Source organism: Cyprinus carpio, chromosome A8 (assembly GCF_018340385.1).
Source record: "Cyprinus carpio isolate SPL01 chromosome A8, ASM1834038v1, whole genome shotgun sequence".
NCBI classification, from domain to species: domain Eukaryota; kingdom Metazoa; phylum Chordata; class Actinopteri; order Cypriniformes; family Cyprinidae; genus Cyprinus; species Cyprinus carpio.
The window spans coordinates 9028195-9047524 of record NC_056579.1 but is presented as its reverse complement, the minus strand read 5'-3'; the positions used below and the strand labels follow the sequence as shown (position 1 = coordinate 9047524).

The window sequence follows — 19330 nt, the reverse complement described above, 5'->3', positions numbered from 1 at the left end:
ACAGCAGCTTAAGTAAAAATTAAGTAAATTAAGCTTTGAGCTTTTTCACGTGTTCCTTTTATTCATGTGTTCTTTCTATTTGCATGTTCTTTCCCATGTTAGTTTTACTCTATGTACAGAGAATCGTAAAAAGCATCTCACTACACGCTGTGTAGGGCTGTCTCTGTGTGTGACAACATATTAAGTAGAAGTGAATCAACTTTACTTCCTGGCATTGCAATTTAAACACGTTTTCTGTAAGGGGTAGGGTTGGGTTAGGAGATAGAAAATATTGTTTGGTCTGTTTGTTTGTTTGTGTGTGTGTGTGTGTGTGTGTGTGTGTGTGTGTACTTATTTTGACTATACTTGTGAGGACCAAATGTCATCATTTGTGAAATACTTTGTCAACCCACGAGGCCATTTGACTGCTCCTCACTAGATAAAAATGCTTATAAAATTGACAAAAGATGTTTTGATTTAAATCTAGTGATCTGCACATGTTTCTGTGATAGGTAAGTTTAGGGGTAGGGGTTCGGTCAGCTGATAGAAAATATCATTAACCTGATAGAAAATCAATGGAAGTCTATGCAGTGTCCTCACAAGAAACGTGTATGTGTGTGATATATCAGTGGGATCGTGGTGGTGTTGGATGTGCTGTGGGTGGCAGCAAATGCAATCAGTGTTAGATTGAACATTTGTGCTGTGATTGTGGAGACAATCATTCCCTGATTAGGGCATTTTTACAAGGCTCTCTGATTGGCCAGACAGAGATCACTGCAGTCCTGAAGTGATCATGACACCCTTGACTCAAAAAACGGTCTAAAGGCGGCCTCATCTGAGCGCACAACGAGTATTTCCATTGGCACACTTTGTTTTAAAAAAAATATATAATAGAGTTAAACAATTAAATACTTAAAAAAAATTGTCATTCAAACAAAACGCCATAACTTAAACAACGAAAATGGTGCCTCTCTTGGAAAACAAAGTGAAAACAGTTTCCAATTATGGAAAATGTCAAACTGACTGTATTAGTAAAGTTACTAAGATATATTTTTTAATTAAGTATTTTTATTAGTACAATTATTATGATCTGTTTAAATGTCTAACATAGTACACAATTATAAGTATTAAAATATCAGTCATTAGGCACAATCGCTAAAATTTGGTAAATTAAAATTAATACAACGTGACCCTATAAATTAGGGCCATTATAAAAGTAACTAAACCTAGTATTCGACTAACAAACAGATAATCCTAAAATAGTCCTACGAAATTAAATAAATAAATCAACATTGATGATAATTATAATAATAATAATAAGATGCTTATTACTACTGCTACTTCTATTCTTAAAGCATTAACATAAAGTAAGAACATTCAAACAAAAGTTTATAAAGTCCTATAAACTGTGTAGGTTTTGTGGCACATAATTGTCTGTCAAATGTGCATAAAGACATCAAAACGCTCATTAAAATGGAAATTGCTTTAACAAATAAATTACTAGAAAGCACCTTTCTCGTCATAATGATTGATTTTTTTCCTTCTTCCCGAAGTGATGTGTTCCGTGCACGGTTTGTACGAAATATTTCCACTAAATTATACCAGAAGAAGAAGAGGGCCCGCCTTGAAATGGCGTAATTAAGTGTCAAGAGTTTAATGAGGACCTCTTCACCTTTGGGTTGCTCTGGTTGCGCGTCGGTGCCAAACGCGGGGTTTTAATTGGTGTTATTAAATAAATCAATTCTCTTCTTCCACTGATTCTTCAGAGGTTTTGACTGGCATGCGTAATTGATACGTTTGAGGTGAAGGCATTGTGTGAACCGTTTCCGAATCACTAATGCGGATTTCAAGTACATTATATAGCCTACTGCACAGATAACCATTAAGAGTCGGACGTGTTTTAATAATGCTTGAAATTCTGAAAGTCGTAAATGTAGTTTTGGTAATTGTTGCGGTTGTCATGGTGAAGAGAAGAGTGGATGATGTTTGTGAGATGGAACGCGCACATTTAAAAGCTGTGTTTCGGCGCAAGATTAGGAATCCGAAGCTTAGGTTATGACCTGAAGCCATCGATGAACCATGAACCTTTCAGTCAAAGGGTCAAGCATTGCTAAATTTCTAGCTAACGTTAATTCTTCGGGTTTAATCTATTGAGGTTCATCTCGCACAACCCATATTTTCGCGGCCTTAAACTCTTTTTAAAACTTTAAAAACCGATTTAACAGTTTTTGTCATACAAATGTGATATGAGTAAAGCCTAGAATAAAGCATTAATGGTTACCTCCTCACGTGAACTCGATATCTGTTCGTAAAACTTAACAATGAAAATTCGATTTTTTTCGTTAGTAAAATTGTAAGTAAAAATTAACATTTGATTAAAAATGTACAATTAATATTATGTACATAAAAATGGTAATTGCTGAGTCAAATTAATTAAATATAGAATTAGACATCTGATATACATTTTAGGACGTATTTCCCTAACCCAGTGTTATTATCTGTGCTTTATAGAAGTTGGCAGTTTAACTATAGTTTTCAGTTGTGTGAAACCAGAATTGTTCTGTATGTTTAAATTCTGGACCAAATAAAATTTTGTTTCTAAATTCAGTTTCTACAGAGTTCATCGGAACTTACGAATGGCCGATCTGATCTGGCTTCTCCATCTGCTCCTCAAGCCATGGCATCTGATGCTTTCCAAGGCAAAACAGTTTGCACAAGATGTAGAGAGGACATCCTAGACCAGTATCTACTTAAGGTGTGAAGGATCATTTAGTTAATATTTATTCATGGCATTGACGATTTGAAATGCTATATGATCAGTTTGTAATGTAATGCAGGTCAGTGACTTGTGCTGGCATGTGCAATGCCTTTCATGCAGTGTGTGCCAAACCACTCTGAGTGGACACGCAACCTGCTACGTTAGAGAGCGAGAGGTCTTCTGCAAACTAGATTACTTCAGGTACTTCTGAAAGATGTACATTATGTATATGGAAAATATCTCAGTATGTATTTAACCTAATCCATAATGGCTGTTTGACAGAAGGTATCGGACATGGTGCTCGTGCTGCGGGGAAACAATTCACTCCACAGACTGGGTGCGCAGGGCAAGGGGAAATGTTTACCACCTGGCATGTTTCTTGTGCTTCTCTTTTAAGAAACAGCTGTCCACAGGCGAGGAGTTTGCTTTGGTGGGGCAAAAAGTGTTGTGTGGAGATCATTATGACAGTATGCTGGATAAACTCAAAGGTGCTGCTGAAAAGGGTGAGTTGTGAGTCCTGCATGCTACAGCGATGTACTTCAACCCTTTACTGTACCATATTTGATAAGATTATGTTACTTCTTGGTGTGATTTTTTTTTTTTAAGTAAACGTAAGAAAAAATGTTGTTAGTAATATGTCAAGATGAACACTTATTGCAGTGAAGCAACTTAGGTTTATTTGATTATCCATATATGTTTTAAAAAAAAAACATGTTAAACTGCATCAAATACGATACATCAGTCTTTTGAGGAACGTTTATTTGTACATCTCTCAATCATCAAAATTGCATTGCATTATATGTTTTGCCCCCATAATTAAAACTAGAGGTTTGATCATGAAACCTGTAACCTCAGTATCATTTTACTAAGACATGTTATTGTGAGATATAGAGTGACCGTTATTTATATGCTTTTTATGTAAGAAGTCCTCTAAAAACATTTCACTGATTTAAATTACAAGATATCAGAATTTCTTAATTTTCTTAATTTTGGGCCATATACATATCAGCAACTTCACCAAACTGCATATTTTTGCTTAGTTTGGGCCTCTGAATAAAATCTGTTTTAAAAAAAAAATGTAGTTGGTTGCAACTACATTTAAGCCACTGATACCTTTGTATTAAATGTGTTCATTTATATGTTCCTATTTATTATGCGTTTTGTTCCCATCCCATGTGGTTTACCTAAAAATAAATAACTTGTTATCAGGTGTCTATATGAAATACTTTATTTCTGAATTTATCCTTGCATGCACTTGGATAACATCATACAGTGTTATTAAGCTTTGCAAAATAGCACAATATATGTTTACACTGTAAACCATAAAGAGGATTAAATAAAGTTACATGCCAACGTCTAGACAGGTGTTAAACTCAAAATACAATTTAGATTATGAATTATGAATAACAATCCAGCACATGCACTCACTGTATCACGGTTCACAATCAAGTGTTCTTAACATTAAACAACACAAAAATGGTAATACATCCTTAATACATAATAAAAGAAAAAGTAAATTAAAAAAAACATTTTTATAAAAATAATTAAACAACAAATGAATACTTCAAATTGATGCCAATGACATAACTTCGTCAAAACATGAACAGAAATTAGTTCACATAAAATAACTACCACTACTCTGTAAACATAAACATATCAAGGTGTTATTAAGATAAATTCAAGTCCATCCTTGGCAAAAAATGAAGTGTGAATGGACACAATGAAATCACACTCTGAAGGAGTGATAGAGAGCAATCGGCCTGATGAGAAATGCAGTTGGATGGATGAATAAGAGCAGTAATAAAAGAATAAATAGAGTTATAAGCTCTGCACAGCAGAAAAGGGCTCATATTAACATGCAGTTGAAGTTAAAAGAGCTGTTAACTGAGTCTTCAGCTGAACTGCAATTACAAACAGCAACTTATAAAAGTTGAGAAAAATTCATTTAGTAAAGAACGAATAAATGTTACCGGTCATTTTCTCAATATGAGAAAAGTGGCAGTGTCACCCCAAATGGATGCTAACAGAATGCAGTGATCATATAAAAGACAAGAATCAGTTTTAAAAAATGACTAAAATCTATAAAAAGCTATACAAAATAAGATATTTCCACACATCCATAAACAGGAAATAACCTCAATTCATTTAGTTGCTTACTGTCAATTATATTTACCTGCATAATAAACAGAAAGCTGCAGATCAGTACAAAGATTCTTGTATTTATATACTCTCACATACATGACTGACTATTGCCTAAATCAGTCCATTTGTAAGTCTCATAGATGTTAATGGTCAGGAAACAGAATAACACGAATCTGTGTTTTACATGTCAGTGCTTTTTGTTTGGTTGCTACTTCTTCTGTTTCTACCTTTCTTTTTCTCATCTGGTCTCTTGTGGTTCTTCTTGTTGAGGATGGCACGCAGGCTGCTGGCCATGTAATACGGACGGGACACTGAGCCGTCATTCTTCTCCAGATCAAGCACTAAGAACAGGAGCACAAGTAACATTAATGCCAACCAATAGTTCATATGATTTTTGCATCTACAAGTATTTGCTGTTTAATATTTTTGTGGAAACAATGATTCATTTTTTTCAGGATTTTTAGATGAACAGAAAGTTTGAAATAGAAATCTTTTTAAAATTATATATCTTTACTTTCCATTTGATCAATTTAATGTGTGTGTTATAAAAATATTAATGCAAAAAAAGTATTAATTTATTTTTTATTTTTTAAATCTTTCTTACCACAAAATTTTGAATGGTAGTGAATCACTGTTTTTAAAAAATATTAAGCAGCAGAAACTTTTTTTTTTAACATTAGAAATGTTTCTTGAGCACCAAATCAGCACGATTTCAGAAGGATCATGTGAAAATTCAGCTTTGTCATCACAGGAATACATTTTAAAATATATTAAAATAGAAAAATAAAATATTTTAAATTGTAATATTTCATAATATTACACTTTTAGATACTTCTTTCAAAAACATAAAAAAATCTTAAGTTTTGAATGGCATATATATATAATTTTAAGCTGAGAACGTAATGAACAATATTGATAAAAATTTTTATCGTTTTAAAAATTGAAAGAATCAATAAGAAAATAATCAAACCATTCATAATATTTAGTTCAGCTTTATTCAAATGGCAATTTTTTTTTTATTTTTACAAAACTTTCCCCCATTAAAAGACAACTTGTACTGAACTTCACAGAGTAGACACAGCATCAAACCCGTCTACAAAATTACAAAAAAATGGCTTTTATGTTCCTTTTATAAATTTAACTTGAAAAACTTTCAGATTGATTGCAAAAAACAAAGGAGAGCAGCACTCTTCCTTTTAAACCAGGCACAGTTACTAAATACTGCCATAAGAACACCTGAAATTCATAGATCCTATCAAAACATGGTTATAAGAGAATATACACTGTATCTATTAAGATTCCCCCAATACAATAGCATTTGCCATTAGACTATGACAAAGTTAATATTAAAATAATGTGGACTAAGAAATCAGTCAATCCATCCACATGCACATCAATGTACCGTATTTTTCGGACTATAAGTCGCACCTGAGTATAAGTCGCATCAGTCCAAAAATACGTCATGACGAGGAAAAAAACATATATAAGTCGCACCGGACTATAAGTCACATTTATTTAGAACCAAGAAACAAGAGAAAACATTACCGTCTACAGCCACGAGAGGGCGCTCTATGCTGCTCAGAGCTCCTGTAGTCTACCACTGAAAACAAACTACAACTGCACTGTTGACAAGCCTCTCCCGGCAGCGCGTTGTTCAAGCACCCATCTGTGGACTCGTTCCTCCAGCTCTGGCCATCTTGCTTTCAGCCCGCGGTTAGCTTTTTTTGTTTTCTTCATTTGAGTTAGAGTAACCTCTGTTTTACGCCAGTCCCTCACAAGTTTCTCACTCACTCCAAACTTTCTTTCTGCTGCTCGATTACCGTTTTCGGGTGCATATTTTACTATCTGCAGTTTTGTAATCTGCAGAATAGGATTTTCTTTTTGGGGGCATTTTATTTGCATTCAGTCTTTCTCAGTTGTCTTTAAGTTAATATTTCAGTTAACAGTTTTCAGTTGTTTTCAGTGGTAGACTACAGGAGCACTGAGCAGCATAGAGCGCCCTCTCGCGGCTGGAGACGGTAATGTTTTCTATTGGTTCATTTCTCTTGGTTCATTTCTCTCGGTTCATTTCTCTCAGTTCATGTCAAATAAATTGATAAATAAGTCGCACCTGACTATAAGTCGCAGGACCAGCCAAACTATGAAAAAAAGTGCGACTTATAGTCCGGAAAATACGGTACTGCATGAACCTATAAACCAAAAATGACATGAAAACAAAGGCTTGTATAGAAAGAGTAGGAGGATACTGCAAGATAAAGAGAGTAAATGTATAGAATAACTTGCTTTCATCATTGGTTACCAGAGTGTTATCAGACCTTAATTCAACTACTTTACTCCAGAAGACAAAAAATGGGTAAGGCAATAATGGACAGAATTATCAGCAAAAAGAAAAAAGCATTGGGAAAAAATAGAGCAGGAGTCAGTCAGTATTAGCAGACAGTGCAGAGAGAAGATCGCTTCTATAAATGCTATCTGATTCCCAGAAGGCCTTGCTGCGCTGCGGGAGGGATGCAGCGAGCTACAGTACTAGCGCTGTTCTTCACTGAGGTGACGGCTTCAGGACACAGCACACTTTTTGCCTGCTTGATCAGTTTTTTCAAGTATCCTGTGCAGGCCTGGAGGCATATAATATGGTTTGGAAGGACTGCCATCGTTCCTTTCAAGATCTTCACCTGAGGGGTGTCCCGTCAAACCATGGAAGAGAAGGAGGAAAGACAGAGTGTTGCAAGGAAAATGGGAACAAAGAAATAAAAAAGCAGAGTTAGTCAGCAGTCATGCAGTTTGAAAAGAAGAAGCAAAAGAATAAATATATAAAGATCACATCAGTATTTTAATAAGAGAACAGAAGTGATCAAAGTCATGCACAGAAAAGAAGAGGAAAGGTAAAGACCACTGGGTGTGTACAGTATTCATCAAGAACAAAACCAGCTGTTTAAGTTAAGTTAACATCATTATGTTCAGTAGTTATTACCACACACAAACGTGAATAATGGAGATTTAATAAGGAGTACTTACAGAAGCAGAGGAACAATGTATCTACACACATGGCATAGACGTTAAAGAACCCATGTGCAATCATATAGGATCCAAATATCACAGTCTGTGAATGGAAAAAAGATTAAAAGTTATTAAATCAGCATTCCAACATACCTTGATAAATACAAATCGATGATGTTTTTAAATGAGTGTGTGTATATAATATATATATATATATATATATATATATATATATATATATATATATATATATATATATATATATATATATATATATATATATATATACATACATACGTACGTACAAGCATAATTTCTAGAACCTGAGGAAGCTTTAATGCTTGCACTCACCAGTAGAGGGACCCAATAATAATTTAACGATGGCACCTCTTCCTGGATTACTGGTATTTGGCGGGTGAAGAAAAAGAACGCAAGGACACCTGCAAAGACATATTCACAACATCAGCAAACAAAAAGAGCCAGGATGGCAAACAATGTGACATCAATCATTTTTGTGTTTAGAATTTATGTGTGTATGTAGGCAGGTCTATGTGGTGTCTGTGTGTGTGGTTAAAGCACCCAGACTCTATTAGTCTTAATGTTGCCCTGTCTATATGTCACAGATGAAACGGTTGACTCACCCACACTCCCTGAGATCAGCAGTTTCCCCAAGAACAGCAGGAAGTCAGTCACCTTGTCTAGAACAGCAACTCTAGAGAAAAATACACACAGAATAATAAATAGATGCTATATATAGTCATATTCAGCTGTTTCATAAACTAGACATTTTATCATAAGTAATATTTAAAGAATTTGCAATTTATTAATTTAATATTTGTCCAAATATGAGTTGTGCCTGTCAAAGGTGTGTTTATGCTTCAGAAGTGGAACACAAAAGAAAAACATCAAGGCAACAAGATGTGTTTCTTTTATGGCATGGAAGCAACATTTAATGAAATTTGACAGTGATAAACCTTATAAAACAATAACATCCTAAAAACATCCTGGAAATGTCACAATAACTGGAACAAATTCTTGAACAGGTGTGTGTGTGTGTGAGAGACAGAGTCCTTACAGCTTCACACCTTGACAATGACATTATAAATGTCGCAGCTGTGCAGACTCTTACCTCATAACGTTCCTCATTAACAGGAAGAAAGCGTCTCGCGCTGAGCCACAGAAATTCTTCCCATATATTGAAATCTGAGGACAAGAATCAAAACGAACAATGAATGTCAATGCACTCCTCTTTTCTGTCAGTCTCTGTCTTGACAACTCAGGTCCGACATTGCTTTTCATATTTAAACAAATGAAACAATTTAGTATCCACATTGAAAATACATGTTGTTATATAATAGTTTTGTATATAGTATAAAGTTATGAAATGCCTGTACCTTGAAAAAGTAGAGTGACTCACCATAATATAAGCATTCCTGTTCATAAACTTGATGAAGCGCTCTAGGCACCAGAAACAGCATTTTAGGCAGCACAGTAAGAAGCGTGTAAATGCATTGTGAGCACCTGCGACAAAGACAGATGAAAGAGCAGCACCATTATTCACAATGTATTCTACACTATTTGTACACTACCATTCAAAAGTTTGGGTCACTGTGACCATCACTGATAATGAAAATGAGACAAACTTTTGAAAATGAAAATGTGATTTATACCTTTCATTTTGTGGTCGAGATACTCAAGAATAATCCGGATAAACTGTACAATGGACAGAATCAAAGCTCCAAATGCAAGAGAGCCTGTGTGATACCTGTACATGTTACATAACATTGTAATGTGGTTACAGTGAACATCTAATTTCAATCAGATGCAATCAATCATCTACAAGCTTCTAAGACCAGAAATGGCAACATACCTTAAAGCCCTGCCAAATGATGAAGCCAGCGGGCAAGCTGGGATGTCTTCTGGCTTCCTCAAGGCCCAGTAATACGAGGCAAAAGCCCCGGCAAGGGTGCACTGGCCCAGAGCAATGGTGAAATTCACCACCCAGAGGAAGACCAGCAAATTGCAGAGCTGAAGAACAAAGATATAACGGTGGTACAAACTCTCCCCACCGTAAAAAGCAAAGGTGCACTGGGACCCCGGACACAGTTTAGTGACATTGGACTGACTGAAGGTCTGAAACACATCAAAGAGACATCAACATGACACAATTACTAAACTCAGAATCAATATAAATGAACTTAATATTCAAATTTAGTACAATGAAAACCTGTACACCGTGTAAACAGATTCCTGAATGTCAGATGATCACAGATTACAGTAGGGTAAATTCTTACCTCTGGGTCACAGGTGAGGTTGGTATACTTGCAGTTGGGTAGCGTTGACATTACTTTATATACTGCATCACCAGATGATGCCAGGAACCTGAATGAAGTTGTGGTTAAGGAAAACACAATACAAACTAGTTAAGTAAAACTAAAGTGTGTAATTTCTTTGCTACCAAATGTAACTGCTAAAATAAATACCGCTCCGATAAAACAGGTAGTCTTGTATGGAACCTTGCTTCCACCACAGAATGAAAAAAAACTTTTAAGTCATTCAGACGTTTTACATCTTCACAAGTCGGAGTTTACATCTCTCAATTCAGTTTTCTTTTTTCTACCACAGATTAAAAATGGCTACTTTTATCGCATAATTCTGACATTTGTTTCTTGCAAAATTGAGTTAATGTATCACAATTTAGATTTTTCTCCTCAGAATTGCTCAAAATTCTGTTTATAGAGCTGCTATAGATAGTTTGTATCTCGTAATTCTCAGAATTACAAGAAAAAAGTCTTTGAGATATAAAGTCAGATTTGCATGTTAATCAAAGTTTTTATCCTGTGGCAGAAACAAACTTCCATAAATTAAAAAGTATTCAGCTTCGTTCAGCATTCAAATGGAATTGAAATTTGGATACACCGCTGTAACAGCCCAGTATGCAATACAGAGAGCCAGAAGCAGGAAGGTGATGATGGGATAGAACAGTGTTGTCATGATGCAACCAATCGCCCTGTAGGGAAGAGAGAGAGAGAGATAACATGTAAAATAACATTTGACAGCTTTGTTCCAGGCGTTTTTCAATTCTTTCCAAGCACCACCATAAAACAGAGAAAGAAAGGCAGAAAGAAACTTACTTGCTGCCTTCCTTTAGCAGAGCGATGGCAATACGAACTCTGTTCCGCACGAATATCAGCACTAAGATGATGATAGCTTCAATGACGGCCAAGGAGATCACTGCGGTAAAATATCAAGCTGTCAGTCACTTCCATCAAACCTTCATCAGCTTGACAGTGCAGGTGCATTGCTTGGTTTGAGATGCATTATTTGATTTAAACTTCACTACAAACACTCATATTCTGGAATAACCAAAGAAATCTCACTGAATATGAGCCAGGTCTGACTCAGCTGCAAATAAACCCGGAAGTCAGTCTGGAATCCAATGTCTGAGATAGTGATGTCAGAGTCTGGCTTCCCCTGGAGTGAACTGTACTCCCAGTAACAATGCCATATTCCTGTAAGTGACAGTCAGGACACAGTGGATGAACCCATAATGCAGAGACATTCACAAACTAACTTAGCTGACACATCATTTAGAGTCAAAGCCATTTATGAGATCAAGGGTTTTATTTAATGAATATTTACTGCCTGAGAGTTCATGAGAGAACCAGATTCTGACTGCTTTCTGAACAAGGGACAATTCAAAGCAGGTTTTGCTAAAAAGTTAAAACTCAAGGATGGATCAGTTCCCACTCTTCGTGTTCCAGCTGCACCTTCAGAAGTAGTAAGTCTCACACTTTATATTTTTGTGATTATTTGCAAATCCTCTTCCACAGGAGAGAGGGGCGGGGTGAGCAGAGTTCGTTATCATTTAAAGAGACATGCACCGAAACGAGTCGATGTGAACAGAGCTGTTATTACCAACCGTAGCCCACAGCTGCGATGACCCCGAAGATGACCATCCAGAAGAGAACGCCAGCGGTGAACCTCAGCAGCAGAATGAAGATCAGACTGACCAGCATACTTATCACCAGACCACTGAAAACATCCATAAACCACGGATCAGCTTCACCATATCAATATGCTGCATTTCTTCAAGATCAAAAATGATGTTATGCATACATTAGGATCCAAAACCATGAGCTGGCGTAATCCTCAAAGATCTTGATGCCCACTTCCTTTGCATCCAAAAGGCTGGTGATGCCACTGTAAAAGAGTTATTTTTTATAAATTATACAGGACATCAACTTTACTGACTGTACAGAGCAATTTATGGGGAGGTTTATGTCTCTCTCTCTCTCTCTCTCTCATAAACGTGCCACATACAGTCCATTCTTCATTCATCTAAGTAGCACACTACAGTTGGTTATTACGGATCTACAGAGGGCAGGTCGATGTTTCACACAAGTGTTACCAGATGTTTCACACAAGTGTAAGAAAACATCAGATTTGTTCTATTGTCCCCCATTCATGAAAAAGCCATGTTTTTCATTCAGAGTGAAGGTGAAGGGTTAAAGAACTTAGTTAAAGTTATTAAATCTGGCACAACTGAGAATGATTCTGTGAGGGACAGAAGTACGTGTTATGTCGTACTATCTAAAAGATCATTGGTCATGTAATTTTCATAATGTTTTACAAATTTTTCAGTCCAGCATAAATGTTTTGGAAAAATGACTCCAGACTTTATTTCTATCCCACACTGTCTCATTTTACTCAGGTCAAACTAAAAATTATTAAAGATTGTGATTTTTGTAAATCCATGGTGAGAGAAGTGATTGTATATATACTACCATTTTTTTGATTACAATTTTTATACAGCAAGGATGCATTATTGATCAAATGTGACAGTAAAGACATTTATAATGTTACAAAAGATTTCTATTATTTCAAATAAATGCTGTTCTTTTGCACTCTTTATTAAAAAAAAAACAACAACAAAACAATTACACAAAAATATTAAGCAGCACAACTGTTTTCAACATTGATAATAAGAAATGTTTCTTGCGCGCCAAATCAGCAAATTAGAATGATTTCTGAAGGATCATGCGACACTGAAGACTGGAGTAATGATGCTGAAAATTCAGATTTACCATCACGGGAATAAATTACATTTTAAAGTATATTTAAAAAATAAATCTGTTATTTTTAATTGTAATAATTGTACTGTTATTACTGTATTTTTGATCAAATAAATGCAGCCTATATGAGCATGAGAGACTTTCATTCAAAAAAAAAAAAAAAACCTACACAAACATTTCAATGATGGTGTATTTAACATTTGATTTTATTACTTGTAAGCTAGATACATGAATATGTTACATAGTTGTGTGATTTTCAGTGATCTGTACTGATGTGAGTGTTTTGAAAGGATAACAGCAGTGTTGAGGAAGCTATTTTGAAACTGAAACTTGTCAAGATATAAGCTACTCAATTTACTACTCAATAGTAATTACAGTGAAGCAGCTTTTTTAATAAATCCAGTTATGTACACTATATACTATATATATACACATTATTGTAGAATTGTTGTAAAGAATAAAAAAGTAAAACAGATTAATATTGCTAAAAAAAAACAAAAAAAAAACGACCTTGCGATGACATTAAGTCACATCTTCCTCACTTATGTTTGCCATTAAATTCTTAAAAAGCTCTTTCAGCAGAGAGACATTTGAAAGGCAGAGGGATTTTGTCAATGACCTCAGTTCTGAAGAGAGGAAAAAACATCCAGAGATGTGTTTTTTTCTGTTCTACAGATTCTTTGAGAGGCTGCAGGTGCAGAATATGTGGTGAGGGAGGTTAGTTTGTAGATGAGCGAAGGACAAGGTCAAATTTCAAAAGCTGACAAGAAGTGTAGACCTTTCTGTTCCTTGCTGCATAGCTGTAACTTTGCTACAAAAAAGAAGCATTGAGAATGTTACAAAAGACACACATGAAACAAAAACCTTGGCTTTCTGCAATTAGGTAAACAGTTGCAAAAAAACATCTTGAGATTAGAGCATAAAAGTGCCCGTTTTTGTTAGTGAAACTCCAAAAGTGCAATTGGTTAGGGCCTGTTCACACAGGACACATTTGTGCATTCAATAACAGCTAGATGGAAAAAGGTGAACTAATTTTAAGTAATTTTACTTTGTAGCCTGCCAAAATAAGAAAATACCCTTTGTCTTCTTTCACCCAAGGCATTTAAATCAGTGTTATTATGGCAACAGCAAACTCATGCAAACATGCTTAGCTTGACTTATTTGCTTAAAAGGCCAGATTCTCTCTGACCTTTTGTAAGCCCAAATGTCATACCCAGATAAAACTGTCCTCTCTTGCCTGGATGGGAAGACAGTACATTTAGGAAGAAATGTTGGAAATAACTGTATTATTTGTTTACCTGCTGTATTTACGAAGGTGAAATGCACATATTTTAATATCAAGATGCAAGACATTTCCATTCAAAAGTCAGGGGTCAGGGTTTTCTTTGGAAAGGAATTAATACTTTTATTCAGCAAGGATACATGAAATTGATTAACAAATAAAACAGTAAAGACATGTATAATATATATATATATATATATATATATATATATATATATATATAAGATATATATATATATATACAGTTATAAATTCTGTTCCTTTGAACTCTCTATTCATCAAAGAAAACATAAAAAAAAACCTGAGAGCTCCAGCAGAAGAGCATTCATTAATTATTCATCATTGTATCTAATTAGGACGAGCTGAGTGATTTTATGCAGGGCAAAATATATTTTTAGACTCGTATATATGGGATAATGTATAGTCAGACAGTTACTGCTGCAAAATAAGCACTGACAAGGTGATCAGGACCCTGATGTAAAGCAAAATAATTTATTTTCCATGAGTAATCAACTGACTGTATATTATCCCACTTAAAACACTGCTACTTAACCAAATAAATATTTAATTAGACATGAAATATTAATTTAAGATTAAATTATTTTGTTATGGAAGAAGACAGAGACTGCAGAGTGAAACGAGTGAAACTAACACTGGTTTCAAATTATATGCTATATAATTATGTAGTAAATTATATAATTCAGTGCCATTATATAATAATATGTGACCACAGAATAGCGTTTGAAATTAAGGTTGATATTTAAGAAACATGTGTCTTCTGTTTCATAAGTAAAACTCCATGGCTGTTTTGGCTTGCCTAACTAGTCTCCCTATTCATGTTACACTGAATGAGAGCAATTCTGAAGCCAAACAGACAGTGCAGCATCAATATAACATATACTAAACAGGCTGGTAGAACACTTTTTTAAGCTGTAGTCTTGTATGGGTGCTTAGTGCTAAGCACTACTAATAAGTGAACTTACTTTGCTGCATCTCTCAGATCGACGACACTTCTGATTCTACCGTGTCCATCTTTGAAGATTGTTTGGTTGGCAACAGTTAATGTTCCGTTTCTAGTGATGAAATCAGGAAAGCACCTCTGGAGAACTGATGGAATAGCAAAGAATAAAGAAAAAATAAAAATCCCACTTATTTTTTAAGTATTTATAAGCTGCTGAGGACATGCTTTGTCTCGTTTATCTCCAAGGCCTGAATTTCTGAGGTGATAAGCAGCAGCTATCCAAGGGTTTGATATCATTCTGTGCCTCCTCTGCAGATATGGAGAGGATGCAGTGACCTTCTCAGCCTTGGAAGAGACATTTTCTCTCTTTCTCTCTCTTATATTATTCACAATGTTAACATCAAAACAGACATTCTGGCTTCAAAGAGATACAGTGGCCTGAACTGAAACTTCTGATCTCCTGCTATACAGGTTTCATTTCATGTTTCCATACATTCATGTAATCTTTCATTCGTATCTTAATTTTAATTACACATAGTTCTAAAGTGAATTAATTTAGCCCACTTACACCCATAAATGTTTGGGGGTTTTTTTGTTCGGGATTCTCCTGAAATTGCATATATTTTTTTGAAGCATTTGTACATTATTAATGCTGATGTGCATTTAATTGTTTTGAACTGAAATTTGGCACCAAATACAGGCCGTTGTAATGAACAATACAAGCAAAGAAAGCATCCATTTCACTATCTAGTCCTTACGAAATTATTCTCTAAAAAAAAAAAACTTACATGGTCTGCTTGGCACAATCATTGGGGGACAATCTTCATCCCGAAGCACATGAGAAACCGGCTGCCAAACGAGAAAGAATGAAAAAAGAAGACGTTTTACAAATGTCTCATACTGCTCTCTGCAGTATTTCTTCAGCATGTCAGGCCTGGCTCAGTCACCATGTGTGCTTCTAAATGTGCCTGTGTGAAAATGAGTGAAAATCCAGTGACTCAGCAGAATCAGACCATTGACGGTTTGCGTTGGTACATTTATGCACTGAAGAAATGTAGGCGCCTAATGGAACGTACATGTGTGACGTATCGGCTTGCTATGATGAACCATCATCATTAAAAGTGCTAATGTATTCACACATAACAGCTATAATAGTCCTATAATAAAACAGGGTTCCAACGCTCTTTTTAACTAATGAATTGATATGAATTTTTAAGTAGTTTGTGATTAATGGATAAGGATTATTCATTTAATTATTAATATATTAATTCCTATATAATTAATTATTAAATCAATTCAAATCAATCTGCTAATAAATCATTTAACTTATTTATGAGTCAGTTTGACAATGCATTGAAAACCACCGTCTTAAAACGATTTGCATACAAATAAGACATTCACTTATGACTTATGGCTGTGGGAACCCCGTTTCAAGAATTTTCAAACTTCAGTGTGCATGTGATCACTGAATTAAAACAGTTTTGGTTCTTTCTGATACTCTTCAGTCTCCACACGGTACCTTATCAGGATAGTTGAAGCCCGGCTTGCAGAATTGCTTGTAGTATTCCCAGTAGCTTTTATTGCGTCTGTAGTTGATTTGCATGTCGATGTAAGTGGCAAATCTGTCTGGGCACTTGGATACACACAGCTGGGGTGAACAAGAGAGAAAGAGGAGCATCAGTTACAAAACAAGCCAGTGCTAAATACAAAGCGATCCAACTTAGACAAAATGACAGATGGTTTGTAAATATTGTCTGTATTACCTGAGTTGTAGGGCACTGAAGGTTAATGAGGACTGTAGGATTGGCACATTGCAAGATATTGAAGTAAAATAATATGGCTTTATTTCTGTGGAGGAGAAAGAAGGGGTTTCAACCCATCTTTGGAACGTAAAAATCTAATAAATAAATCTCATACCTAATATATTAGGTATGAGATTACTTTTAAATATTTTATACAATTTTAAATGTATAACAGTATTACCACCTTAATTTCTCTCGAGTGCATACTCACGCATTAGGAGTACCCTGCTGTCCACAGAACTGCCCATAGCTATCTGTCGGGTAGACAACTTTCCGGGGATCCCCATGCATCCAAGCAAAAAACATAACACAAGCCATGTCATCTGAATCATCTTTCTCAAATAAGTTTTCCACAGTTGCAATTCAAGCATTTCAAATAACTGCTGTAAAAATATATATATATATATATTATTTTGCACCAGCAACCTCAGTATTTATGGCAACACTGAAACTACACCCACTGTTCCTGCTGAAAAGAAACAGGCAGAAGCAAAGAGGACAAACATGAACAGATGCATGGAAAAACAAACTAAAAATAAAGTGAAACCTCTTAATTCTGAGCATAAGGGGCTCTTTATGTAAGTGAATATTAGTGATTTGAGTCCACAGTGAATCGAACACACTACAGCTCTGTGGAGAAGGATTCTGCCTGGTGATTTAATTTTCTCCACTTAGGTCTGCATTGAAAAGTGAATTTGAGCTTCAGGGGTCACGGAATGTCACCTCAAGCCTAAACCGGTCAAGCACTTCAAAGGGCAACAGAAAAGCCAGTCGTATTAATTTAGCTTAGTCAGGATTAAAGCGATAAGAACAGAGTGGAGTGAGATCAGCATGACAAAGAAAAAGTACTGTGGGAGAAACAGCGAGTCTTACACTTCACAGACCCAATATGTACAGTTTATATAATTACAATTTAATATAAATTAAAATGGAACATTTTAAACTATGTAATTTATACATGTGATGGCAAAGCTGAATTTTCAGCAGCACTTTCTCCAATCTTAGATAACATATTACCTTCCAGAAATCATTCTAGCATTCTAAAAAACTAAAATTTGTTTTAAAATTAGATTTTGCATCACAGAACTTTTGGGGCGAAACTATGTATATATCAATCATACAATCATAGGCAGCACATTTCCAGCAAAGACAGATCCAACAGTTGGCAAGCTGTGAGTCTCCCAGAAATGGCACAAGAGAAGACCCTGTGACAGTTTTAACCACAGACTCCACATTTAAACCACAAATGACGTAATGATCAAATGTCACAGTGAATGAATGGGTTCAAGTGAGTCCTCTTGCTTTTTTGAGAATGGACTAAATGACTGTCCTTATCAAAACAGCCACATGCAGTGAGGGGAGTGTCATTGAACATAATGACACTGCATTAGGCTGCTGTTTACGACTGACGCTCCCCTGCCACTTCTATTTGGCTGCTTAATAGCGCTGGATTCATGAGCCGCATTACGCAACCCTCTCTGCTGAAGCACACGTTAATGAGTGTAACTCACCCACTGTTCCCAAAACGATGTAACCGAGGATGACGATGACAAAGATCACACAGCAAAGCACGTCTGTGCAGCCCCTGCAGCGGGAATGTGAGAAAACAGAATGCGAGCACTGAATGAATAAATTACACTATATTTAGATTCATAATAGCATTTCAGTAAGTATATGAATGAGTAAACTAATTATATATTCTTAATTAATCAAATGTTGTAAAATAAATATTTTATAACCATTGTGAACTCTCAATCTATAAACAAAATAACATTATTCACTAACACAGTGTGTTAAAAAAAACATATACATCTATACACAGAGCACATATACTGTATTTGTGATTTTTCTCTCCTGCTGACTGTAACCTCATTAGAACAGACTTGTGAACAGACTAGTTCTGACTTTACTAATCCAAATTTGACAAACTCGCAGCATACAGCAGCTTTGAGTGGACAGCTAATGTGGATGACAGTAGAAATGAGTGACGTGTCTGATGTGTAAACTACAAACTCAAGAGCTACAAACCCACAGTGTCATCTGTAACAGCGTTCCCTGAGCTATATGTAAATTCCGCTCTACACAGACGGGGAGTGGGTGGTTGCGTCGGGCCACTTTCACACAAAGGTGCGGATTTGACGTGATACTGGAAGTCAGTGACATTTAATGCAATACAGCTTGGGTGATATTTTTGGAGATATAGTGTTAATGGACTAGTGGAAAAGTGGGCAACTAAGAATATAACAACCCCCCCCAAAGAAAAGACAACAACTTTGTCCAAGGTATAGTAATCCAAAAATGAACACTGTAGTTTTTATACTCACTTTACTAAAT

General features: G+C 35.5%; 2 protein-coding genes across 6 annotated transcripts in view; one reads left to right on the top strand and one right to left on the bottom strand.

Moving 5' to 3' along the window:
* The first annotated feature begins 1939 nt into the window (after positions 1-1939).
* LOC109083734 (LIM/homeobox protein Lhx8-like) lies at positions 1940-3251 on the top strand. Its single transcript, XM_042763018.1, has 4 exons — positions 1940-1996; positions 2588-2734; positions 2817-2938; positions 3020-3251. The coding sequence occupies exons 1-4, from the start codon at positions 1940-1942 to the stop codon at positions 3249-3251; spliced, it is 558 nt and encodes a 185-aa protein (XP_042618952.1).
* Positions 3252-3942: 691 nt separating this feature from the next.
* slc44a5b (solute carrier family 44 member 5b) overlaps positions 3943-19330 on the bottom strand; it is a 31950-nt gene continuing 16562 nt past the window's right edge. For 2 of the 5 annotated variants that reach the window (XM_042761971.1, XM_042761970.1), the window contains exons 3-23: positions 18508-18581; positions 17208-17292; positions 16958-17042; positions 16714-16842; positions 15983-16043; positions 15217-15340; positions 13730-13762; positions 11996-12079; positions 11799-11911; positions 11257-11388; positions 11011-11110; positions 10794-10886; positions 10171-10258; positions 9747-10009; positions 9547-9641; positions 9294-9397; positions 9006-9079; positions 8518-8588; positions 8228-8316; positions 7895-7979; positions 3943-5220 (exon numbers count right to left, since the gene is read on the bottom strand). In XM_042761971.1, the coding sequence (XP_042617905.1) occupies positions 5060-5220; positions 7895-7979; positions 8228-8316; positions 8518-8588; positions 9006-9079; positions 9294-9397; positions 9547-9641; positions 9747-10009; positions 10171-10258; positions 10794-10886; positions 11011-11110; positions 11257-11388; positions 11799-11911; positions 11996-12079; positions 13730-13762; positions 15217-15340; positions 15983-16043; positions 16714-16842; positions 16958-17042; positions 17208-17292; positions 18508-18581 (2143 nt within the window). In that variant the 3' untranslated portion in view covers positions 3943-5059. Of the gene's footprint in view, positions 5221-6922; positions 7552-7894; positions 7980-8227; positions 8317-8517; positions 8589-9005; positions 9080-9293; positions 9398-9546; positions 9642-9746; positions 10010-10170; positions 10259-10793; positions 10887-11010; positions 11111-11256; positions 11389-11798; positions 11912-11995; positions 12080-13729; positions 13763-15216; positions 15341-15982; positions 16044-16713; positions 16843-16957; positions 17043-17207; positions 17293-18507; positions 18582-19330 lie in introns of those variants that run through there. The other 3 variants (XM_042761973.1, XM_042761972.1, XM_042761974.1) reach the window with 3 other exon arrangements.

What these genes read in the sequence shown, in the direction of transcription:
- LOC109083734 (XM_042763018.1), top strand. Translation starts at nt 1,940, where the DNA reads ATGGTGAAGAGAAGAGTGGATGATGTTTGTGAGATGGAACGCGCACAT. An exon ending in TAGACCAGTATCTACTTAAG is followed by an intron (nt 2,735 to 2,816) that starts GTGTGAAGGATC and finishes AATGTAATGCAG; the next exon opens with GTCAGTGACTTGTGCTGGCA. An exon ending in TGCAAACTAGATTACTTCAG is followed by an intron (nt 2,939 to 3,019) that starts GTACTTCTGAAA and finishes GCTGTTTGACAG; the next exon opens with AAGGTATCGGACATGGTGCT.